General features: G+C 44.4%; 1 protein-coding gene across 1 annotated transcript; it reads right to left on the reverse strand.

The window, feature by feature from the left end:
- Window positions 1–948: 948 nt before the first annotated feature.
- On the reverse strand, window positions 949–10,211 carry SKP1 (S-phase kinase associated protein 1). The gene is made up of 6 exons (XM_030957197.1): window positions 10,087–10,211; window positions 7,399–7,495; window positions 5,079–5,152; window positions 3,789–3,932; window positions 2,976–3,116; window positions 949–2,212 (listed from the first exon to the last, which is right to left on the reverse strand). Exons 2-6 carry the CDS (start codon window positions 7,493–7,495, stop codon window positions 2,177–2,179), a joined length of 492 nt encoding a protein of 163 aa, XP_030813057.1. The 5' UTR covers window positions 10,087–10,211; the 3' UTR covers window positions 949–2,176.
- Between the last annotated feature and the right edge of the window lie 1,070 nt (window positions 10,212–11,281).

The following is an 11,281-nucleotide window of genomic DNA, read 5'->3' on the forward strand; positions in this document are numbered from 1 at the left end:
AAGTTGTATGCAATCCTAACTACCAAGACTAGTGAGAGTATTACAGATCTGCCAGAGCTGCACAATGCCTTGAGCACAGACCAGCCCCTCCCTGCACCGCCACAGGTACCTCAGTGCCAACAGCCAAGTGTCACAACCTGGGGCTTCAGCGCAGGCTGCAGCACTGCACACCTGCCCAGCACAGCTCAGGTTTGGGCCAGCTGCTCTCACAACTACCAAGTTTTATGCCAGGTGTGGTTATGCAGGCACAGCACAGTTGGAGCAGTGCAGTGAGGAAGATAAACTGTGTCTTTGTCCCTCCCTCACCCTGAAGCAGCATGAGGCATCCTGCAAGGCTGACAAACATTGACACTGGGCTCGTGACAAGCACCCAAGGGAATTTACACAGGCTGCTGCCACCAAACACAATTACACCAGGCTTCTGAACGTTAACTACAAACATAGCCACAGAAAGGACATCACATTTTCCTCTAGTAGCACTTTTAAACTGAGGTGCATTGTTTGCAATGCAGGCTGCTGGAAAGGCTTCAGCATGTCCAAGTGCAGCAGTGCAGTATTTTATGCCCACTGACAACGTCTAATACACCCAATATAATGCACAGCAGCACAAAGGCAGGCCCCACAACCTCCTGAGAAACCAGATGTGAGGAACAGTTCTACCCAAAGCATGGGTTTGAATGATGCTTTAGAGCATATTCTGAATGCTTTCGTAATGGTTACATCCAAAATGTAGGCAATCTTGCTAAGCCATCAAAAAATATTTCTCTGGATATTTAACCATCACCCAACTTCATCTCAAAGCTGCCCACTGTGTCTGTCTGGCACCCTGCATTACTCATTTTTACATCTGTTTTATTTCAATTAACCACTGCCTCAGTGCTATTATTTCTACACTCAGTAATAAGTGATAGTAGAACTGTCTAGTTCCAAATAACTAGAACCATTTGCAAACAAAATTTTAAAAGCCCTTTATTAATTCAGAAGTGAAACACCAATATTTCAAGTGAGATAAGTATGTTTATTAAGGTTCATTCTACTCTAAGGTTTATACAGAGAATGGAATGCAATACAAGCTAAGAGCACACCTCAAAGATCTACCACACAACCATCCCCTACTCCCTATAAGGGAACTGTAAAAAAAAAAAAATCAGAAAACCAGTTACTGTTTAACTAGTTGCAAGTGGCTTTGTCCAAAGAAGTTAAGCTTGATATTGCATTAGCTTTGTATGCAATAATTAAGTCTCTACAAGCTGAAGTATCACATACAGAGGCAAAAGATTTCCTGTGGACACATGAAACCATGTTTCCAAGAGCTACATCACAAGGGTCTTTAAAACTGCCTAAAAATCAGCCACTAATGGCATGCACAGGTCAATAATATTAACTTTGGTAATGTCAGTCATTTTTGGTCAAATCTGGATTCCACTTTAAACAGTAATATGTATAAAAACACACCCATCCTGTGCATAAAGCAACACACTTTATTTGCTATCACCTAGAGGCAGGTCTTCAAGACATGGCTGAAGTATTCAAATTTAACTGTCAGGAGCTTGTTTAGTTCTAAATCACATTTTCACTAGTCTATAAGGCAAGACTAAAAGGACAAGAAAGTGGTCAAATATTTAATTTTTTTTAAATGCAGGACAAGAACCATCTTGAAAATTATATAGCTTTAAGTAACACTTAACTTTTTTCCACAATGCTTTTGTAAGAAATCCAGTAACTTTTTTGTATTATCTAGTTCCCCAAGACACATTCTAGTTTGTTTTTCTTTCTGACGTTATCAATACCCTGTAAATACATGTGTTTTGCTCTTCTTGAGGAAGAAGTTATAGATGTTTTTATTTACAACAGAGTCAATCCTCAGCACTACATCTGGACTTCAAAAGTTTAAAAGTGTAATGAAAATGACAACCTTAAGTGCTACTTCCCATACAGAATCCACACTTAGTTCAGTTTTATTCATTGCAAAGTAAAAAGACATCCAATTACACTAGTAAAAACTCAGAGATCTAGATCTGTACTCAAAAAAACACTACACATGCAAAGGGAACAACATCCTGCTAACACAACTTCATTTGCTGCTGCATTTGTCTAATATTAACAATTATGAACAGGGCAGTGCAACTAGTATTTGGAACAATCCTTACAGTGTTCGAGTGTCAGGCACAAAACTTCATTTCTCTTCACACCACTGGTTCTCTTTACGTACCTGCAAGAGCAGTTTAACTGTCAGTATGTTGCAGTGAAATTCTAAGCCTTTGGCTGTAAATACCCACAAGTATTCAGGATTATTTACTGCACAGAGACAGACTTGGAGCAGCTTTATGTTTTTCACACAGATTTTGCAATTATAAAATCTGTCTTCCAAACTGGCCTGTTTATCAGTGTAAGCCAGATTTTTCATGCCTAGGTTTGATCAAATCTGAAATTTTCTGACCAAACAAAGCAAATGGAATATCTGAAGTCTAAGCTGTTTATAACACAGCATTGAAAAATACCCTCAAAAATCTACAACTCATTGCTCTGTACTGAAACCAAGCATCATGTTCTGCTTTTTCCCCAACTCTGCCATTTTGCAATTGGTTTGTTGGTCAAGTTTAAAGACCAATGAGTTTGTTACTTAGAGAACCCAAACTTACCTCTCCAGCCACATGCAGCAATACATTTTCAGCATTCCCATGACTGCCCCAAACCAACTAAGACTGCCACAAACAATCCTACCTGCTTTCTTATTAAATATGCTGGAGTTAGAAAAATCAATACATTTTGTTTTGACCTTTTCAGGTCAAATGGGCTGCAAGCACGGTAGACAGCAAAAAGTCTTCTGCTAGCACCCCAATTATGAGGAGCTGATGCATTAGTTTACATTGATTGGTAACAAGTCTGCTGCATCACAAATCGAGTTATGAAGCACCACCCAGTAATTCAGCACAAACAGCCATCTCAATTATAATTAAACCCAGACCAAGTACCTGTGCTTCCTCCTCTTCAGTGAAGTCATTCTTAATATTGAATGTCTTGCGAATTTCTTCTGGAGTTTTACCCTTGATCATGTTTGCCACTGTCTTGCAAGTGACATCCAGCAAACCTTTGATGTCCAAATAATTTGCAGCCTGTGAAAGAGTTTTCAGATTTAAAGCCTCCATATCAATATTCTGTGTCTGTAGATGCACTACAGAAGTTAAGTTTACACTGAAATTTTAGAATACTGTATGCAAACAGATCATCCCCACTTTAAGAAGCTTCTAGCTAAAACCTTCAGGACAGTACCTAAAACTTGCTTGCTAAATAGAAGGTAGTCATTTTTACCATGAAAAACACTCCTCCTGCTCCACCCTTTACAAATAGCTTTCAGAAGTCTGCAAACATCCAAGATCTTCAGTGTTGCAGTACTGTTAACTAGCCAAGGCAGGTAATGTTGGCTCACAGTCCATACACAGTACAAATTTAACAGTCAAAGTCAGATTTTCATTTTTATGCAGATCTCCAGAACTCTGTAACTAGCAATAAGCCCTCAACTTGGACTTGAAAACAACAAGAATAAAAGACAGTGCTATTTAGTAAAGAATTTTGATTGATGAGTGAGTATGGTATATATACTAGCATTAGGCTAAAAGCACTCCAACATCCTCACCAATTTCAGCCAATACTCACCAGAACCACCTGCCCTCCCCAGATCCCCCCTTTCCAATGAAAAAGTAACTCAAGAAGCATAAAGGCTTTATTTCTCAAGTGCATAACATCACTTCACAGGCACAGGCTTTGCCCTTCTTGAGGACACTCACCAGGATAAGTTCAAAAAGTGTTCCTTGGTCTACTTTCAGAAACTCTTGATCCCACACAGGGATGTCATCTGTTCTCTTTTCTTTGTTCTCATCATCCTCAGGAGGAGGTGGATCATCCTTGTGATGGGTGCACCACTGAATCACCTAATTATGGTTTCAATATTAAAGTTTTATCCAAGTGATTCTTCCATGAAACCCCAACTATAACTTAACTTCATTTTGGAATAAATTAGAACAATAGATCCCCAATCCCAGAATACAACAGCTTTCAGAAGTCCCAACTGACTTAGCAGCATGTTAATTACTTAATCTTAAAAGCCAGCTGCTGGTGCTATGAAATTATTAGTCCCTGTGCTAACATACATGGGCTGTACAAAGAAAACCTAAACCTCGTTTTGCTGCATTTAATCTGTTTGCAGAAACATACTTTGTATTAAGCAGACACTATACAGGGGAAGAGAGCAGAGTGGTAATAGCTACCAGCAGGTCACATTCACCCCAGTACAAAGTTCAGCCAGCAAGTTTGCCATCAGTGTTGGTTTGGGGTTTGTTTTGTTGGTTTTCTTTTTTTTAGTTTGGGAACATGCAATCTCATGACTCAGACATATAAAAGAAGCAGGGATCTACTGCAAGCAAAATCCTGTTCCATTTCACCAACCCAAGAGACTTCACAAATTTAAGTTATTTATGTGTCTGTTCACTGGGAAACAATTCCTAACCCTGTATTTACCCCAAAACAGGCACAGTAGTTTGGTGCTTACTTTGGCACTATGCTTTCTATTTGAAAGCATAAAGAATCTTGGACACCACACAACTACACTTTTCTCCCTTGACCCAGTGACCATGGTCTGTTAATGAATTTAATACCACCAAGGGCACACAGTGTCTCTTAAGCACTGTCACTGCCACCCAGACACAGTGACTGCCACTCTCACCACTGCCTGTCCCTTAATCCCTTCTCCAAACATTTGCATCTCATGAACAGCCACATCAGTTCACAGAATCCAATTAAAACCAGTGCTTTAACACCATGAAGTCCCAGTGGGCAGAGATGCCCAGTACCACTTAGGAAGCCTGTCTGCCTTACAGCTGCTGTTCCAGTCACCCCTGCAGGTACTCTGCCATCACCCACCTGCCAGCCTCAGCCCACACACCCATGTTCATGCACCTTGATTTGGTTAAGCTTGTAGCACATAAATATTTTTTAACTAGCAGCTCATAATACCCAACTCCAAGATGAATTTCACATTTCTTTACTGCCATGGAGCACAACAGTTTTCACCATCTTACCTTTTTTAAGATGGCTGCATTAACATTTGGAAGAGGGACTGGGTCATCATCACCTTCATCATCCATTCCCAAATCTAAAAATGGAAAGAGGACTGAGCAATTGGCAGACAAAACCATTTACTGAACTGGGATGCTTCATTAGTTCTTCTCTATTTTGACAACACTGAGACTGAAGATTGGTAACAAAGGACCTCTAAACTGTGAAGTAAGGAAGGCTGTGTGGAGCCATGGCTGCATTACACATCCTAGGTTGTACCAAGTTGAGGTTAAGTGGCTGATAAGGCTGCCTCATCAAATGACAGTATCTACAAACCATCAGCTAAGCTGTCATTTGCTAACTCAGTGTTCTGAATCTGAACTCAGATGCTGAACAATCTGACAAACATTTGTGTACTTTTACCACTTACACAGTTTCAACCCACAAGTTCTAACAGAGGGCTCCCATTCCATTAATGATTAAATAAGAATTCAAATCTACTGTGGTAAATAGACACAGCATGTTGTTCTCTGCATGAGCAGGAAATACTGTAGCCACAGAAGTGCTGCTCCCAGGCTCTGAATCACTCGTATTGATCCTGTACCAGCTGAAGAAGTTCACATGGTAAGACAGCAGCACAAATCCTTCCATCAAAAAAAGCATTTATAAAGCATGTTTCCAACACTCCTTGTTTTAAAAGCTTGTCAGCACACTCCAGAGAGATTTGGATTTGTCTCCTTGATATGATCAAGGAATCAATGTAAAAATAAGGAGAAAAATATAATTAAAGTTTCAACTTGATACACAGAACAAATATCACATTAGCCATCTTTGATTAAAGAATGTGCTTTTTTTATTACCCAAATGCTAACAGTTGGATGACACCCTAGCTGTCAAAGACATCTTGGAATTAGTTATGTAATTGACTAACAATGCAGACCTTCACTCATTACACGCACAGATGAGCCAATTCTACATCACCAAGGAACCTAATTTTCAAGAACATATGACCATCATCACGCCTCAAATTGGTACGTGATAAAAATCATGTACTTCTGTATTTAGACAAATCTGCTACTGTTGTTATCAGTGGGATGCTAATTAACACTGCTTTTTTGTTTGAAATTACTCCACAGATTCAGAACTGAAACACTGCCATTAAAAGATACTGAAATAATTCAAGCAATATCTGAACTTTAATCAACTCTGGTTGACTTGTCACCATCACATCTGAACCAGCAATTTTATCTGTTAGCAGAAAATTGATATTTCAGTGGGGGTCCCATGATGCTCAGTACAACCAAAACTTTCAGCTCCTCCTCGCTCAGCTGCAGCACCCAACACACAAAACATCACCTGATGCTCAGCCAGCTGCACTGAAAATGCATTTCACCTGTGCTAGCAGACTGGTTCTCTCCCAGGTTAGAAAGAGGCAAGTTTATGGTGCCCAGCTTACACACTTCCCATGAATAACTTCCCTCTATCTCCAGCTGAGGGTCACTAAACACCAACACTGGCACAACTCCTGCAGGAGAAAACTGAGAATTGTGCACCCTAATGCATTCCATTTCCTGTTTGTGTTGCCAGCCATGCTCAACAGCATCTTATTAACAGAATAGAAGCATTCAATGCCTGACATTCAACCTTATTTTTATCGTTCTCATAAGGTATCACAACCAAACATTTACATGCAAGAGCATAATATTAACTACAAGTACAGAAATAATTGTTCCTAAGTTAATTCATGAATACATCCCAAAACTAGAAAAAACCACCAGTAAACAATGAGGATTTGCACTGGAGGGATTAGACAGTTTGCTCTGTATCCCAGCCATCTGGCAGATCTCCCCTCCCCCGCCACGAGTTCTTTTGTTTCAAATTTATGTCAGCAGGAGATCAGACCTAAGTATTTATCCCAAATAATTTAACAGCATTCACCAGCTCACAATACAGGTTTAACTTCAGCTCTTTATTGCATTGATTTATTATCTCCCACTCCATACAAGTGATATTTACATTCTAAGACTGGTTTATGTGATTAAATAAACTGAAGTTTTAAATATTATTAACGTTCTGTTTGCTTAACTCTCACAAAACTGAAGCAGACTGTAGGCAAGGCAGTGGGCTGCTTGTATTTTACTGACCTCCCTACAAATGCTCTTCACCAGGGCTTTTTACAAGAGCACATCCACCCTGAACAGTTTCAGCTACAATAGCAGGAGTTACAGCTGTTCAGGCAGGAGACAGCAAGCTGCTCCATAGACCTGGGAATCCTTTTTCAGCACAGCACCAGCTTGTCTCAATTCCTGTCCAAGAGGCTTCCTCAGGGTCTCACACTCTTACCTTCCAGCATGGTCTTTATAGTCACAGACTGTTTTGCAATTTCCACATCAACTTCGAAGATTTCTCCATCTGAGCTCTGCAGTTTAATTGAAGGCATCTACAAGACAAGGACAGTTATTTCCACACAATATTCAGATGTTACATGTTCAGCTGACTCAAAGATGTGCATCACCTTTACTGCTGGAATTGTTTCTTCCCAACAGCAGATAGCCTAATGCCACTTAAGGTGCACTCAGATTATTCACTCCTTGAATCAACAGCCCTAAATTCATTAATCCTCATGTTTAAGAAACAAGGATTGACTGAAGTCTAACACAAACTCATGAGCTTTTTTTTTTCTTAACTTGAAAGCATAAAATACACAGATTAGTCAATAGTGCTTGTTTTTCCAGTATAACACTGCAGCTATCTATCTTTCTCTTAAAAAAAACTTCAACACTTCCAAAACACCATTTGCCTTCAAATCCAAACAAGTGCTACTCACTTCAACTGCCCAAACAATGCCAGATCTCAAAAGCAGTTTTCAAATGATAGCCTCTGGAACAGAATCATACACTGAGGTTGGGAGGAATTCCTCTAGACAGCCTAGTCCAGCCTCCCTTGCTCCAAACAGAGTTAAACAGACCAGGTTACCCAGGATCAAAGGCTTTCCTCCAAAAAAGTGTTTGGTTTTCTGAAGAGATTAAAAAGCAATAAACTCCTACAAGGAAGGCTGTCAGCACTCACTACTGTCCTTGCAAAGCAGGAAGCAAGACCAGTACTTTGTTAGCATCTGAGGCAACCATGTATTTTAACAAAGTTCCTCAAACAAACTGTAGTAAGATCTACAACAAAGAGGCAGTAGGCTTGAAAAATGGCATTAGCAAAAACACAATCAAATTCTACAAAAAAGCATCATTCCAGATATGTCACAACTGAAACCCAGAAGTAAAGCACATGACACGGCAACAGGAGATTACAGCTTCTGGCTGAAACCCCACAAACTGTGGGGTATCAGTGCACTTGAGCCAACCAAAGGACACTATAAACACAACTGTCTGGCCACGTAAATTTTATAAATTTGTTCTCAACCAGCTAGTAGGATGTGCTGTAAGTTTCTTTACCACACAAAATATTTGTTAGCAGCAAACCATTGCAACAGTTTCCTTTCTTTTCTGGTCCTCGAGTTACCTGCTTCAAGATCACTGAAGCATGTGTTTGCACAGCCGGCAACTACTGCGAACAGCTCTGGGAACAAAGAATTTCAATTACAATTAAACTGCCTACCAAACCAAACTTACCAGCTTCACCCACTAGTTCCTCATAGTAGTACCTGAGCTATCAACAGTTAATTAACCGGACCACTTGAAGCAAACTTGCATTACCTCTTTCTGAAAGCTCATCGGTGTAGCGTGGCTGAGCCTGACAGCCCCGTGCAAACCCAGGCCACGGCAGGCTCGGCCAACACGTGTTATTAAGCAGCTCACACCAGCCCGAGTCCTCATTGCTTTAATTTCCATTTGGCAGTGAGCAGCCAGTTAATGTTTACACAGCAAGGTAACCCTATATGACAGTGCTACTCCTAATTAAGATGGGTGTTCTGGAGGAACACAGTCATGACTGTTCCAAAGGTACAAGTGTGTGCATATATATATACACACACACACACACACAGAATCTGGACTACAGCACAGTTCTTTCTGCGTTAGCAGTTTGAATGATGTTTGGGAAAAGCGCTGTAGGCACACATTTTAAATTTAATGCATCTGTTCTTGCAGTGACTGCCTGGGAGCACTCCAGAACAAACCCAGCTCCATCGCCAGCCTCCCCAAGCCTGAGCTTACATAATGCTGCACAGCAGAGCCACGCAGGGATGATGCCTTAGCCAGGGGAGCCCCAGCAAGGATATTCCCCTCCTATCACCCAAACCTGCTTCTAACAACACCTTCAGTTATTGCTGACGGTCTGAAATAGGCAGAATGAAGTTAAACTACTGCCTTATCATTGACAACACATCAGAATTTCATCCAAATTTCTTTTTTTTTTAACACCACTGAACTCGATTTCCTAGAAAACAAGAAAAAAACAGAACTAATTTTTAGCAAGCTGCAGTACAGCTCCGGCAGGTGACAGTCCCCGGGCAGCAGCACCACCGGGTGACTAAGCAAACCGGTCCTAAAAGCTTTATTTGACAACAGCACAACAGGCTGGGAGCCGAGCTCAAGCCAAACCTGAATTACAGCAGTAATTTACTCGTCTAAGCCTGAAACGCCGAGCTCAGCCACCTACAGCTGCGCCTCCCAGCGCCATTCCGGATAGATGCCCGCTGTTTCCCCCTCGCTCCCGCGTCAGCGCCGGTAACCAGGAGCCAGGTAACGAACCCGCACCTGAGGCGCGGCCGCGGCGGTCACTGGGGGCAGGGGGAGCGGGAGGCACAGCCGCCCGGGGGAGGCTCGGTCTGCTCGGAGGCTTCGCTCACCACCCCCGCGGGCAGCGCTGCCCACGCCGCCCCCGCGGGAGCTCCATCCCCGCACGGCCCGGGCCCAGCGAACCCCGGGCGCTCCATCCTGCACGGCCCAGGAGCGCTCATCTTTCCGCCCGCCGCGGCCCCCGCCATCACCCCACGGCCTGCCGACCCTCCGTCCGCGGCGAGCCCGCTCGGAGCTCCTACCGCTGCCCCCGCGCCCCCCCGGCCCGCTCGGGCCTCACCGTGAGGCGGCGGCGGCGGCGGCGGCTCCGCGCACGGACCGTGAGGAGGCGGTGGCGGCGCTCGGGCCCGACTGCGGCGGCGCTCTTATACCGAGCGGGGGAGGGGGAAGGACCCGCCTCCCGCCGCCTCGCAACGCCCGGGCTGCCCGCCGCGAACGCCTGAGCAAAACACCCCGCCGCGGCTCCCAAACGGCGAAATCCGGCACTCGCGCCGCCTTCCGCCAGGTGCGGAGCGGGGAGCGGAGCCGAAAGGAGTTCGAGGGGAAGCAGCGGCCGGTGGAGGGTTTTTCAGGCAGCGATGGAGCCGCGCCAGAAGCCGCACAATAGAGGGAGGCCAAGGCCCCTCCCCGCGGGTCCGGGCCGGCCCTGAGGGCAGCGCGGGGCTCCCGGGGCCGGGGCCCGCTCGATGCCCTCCAGCGGCCCGGCTGGCCGGTCCTGTGGGGAAATCGGTCATTCAGGGCAACCCGGGCTCGCCCCAGAACGCCCACGGTGCTGGTTTTCCTTCACGGGGAGAAAGGCGGGGTGATGCTGCCAATATGTGTGGAGGCTTCCCGCAGGTAAACACGGTGAAATCCCATCGCCAGGTGCTGCTCCAGAGGCGGAAGACATTTTAGCCGAAAAATAACATTGAAGAACCGGCTAGTTTAAAATTGTTCCAACATCAGACAGCCTTCCTCCAGTGGAAGTATTGCGGGAGCTTTCATGGAGCCGGGAATGGATTTAGCTCCGAGTGGTGCTCGCAGAACATCTGCCCTAGGTGCGTCCGGGAATTTCAGGCAGCTCTAGATCAGCCCTTGAAAGCATCTCCGGACACCAGCTCTGCAAGGAGCCCCCGGCCGAGGAGCAGAGCAGAGCTGGGCACCCAAGCACAGCCCAGGAGAGCTGGGCACCAAACCTTTGTGTTAGCACAGCCCCCCCTGGGCACTGCCCCCAGCACGGGTGACAGCTGATAGGTCACCGGTGTGTGCTGGAAGGCAACAGGTACGGGGTTTTCAGGGGAATAAAAAGAGTATGTGATGAGTTTTGTGTTGTGAGGAAGGGCAGGGTATGACCCCTCACATCGCTGTCACAGCACACACTCCATGTTCTGCTGCTGAGCCCTGCTTTGTGTCAGCTCTCCATGGCAAAATGGCTTTCAAGCAGGCAAGGTATTCACACAGTGACAACGCAGGATTCTGACCATTTGCTTTACTCC

Source organism: Camarhynchus parvulus, chromosome 13, assembly GCF_901933205.1.
Source record: "Camarhynchus parvulus chromosome 13, STF_HiC, whole genome shotgun sequence".
In the NCBI taxonomy this organism is placed as follows: Eukaryota; Metazoa; Chordata; class Aves; order Passeriformes; family Thraupidae; genus Camarhynchus; species Camarhynchus parvulus.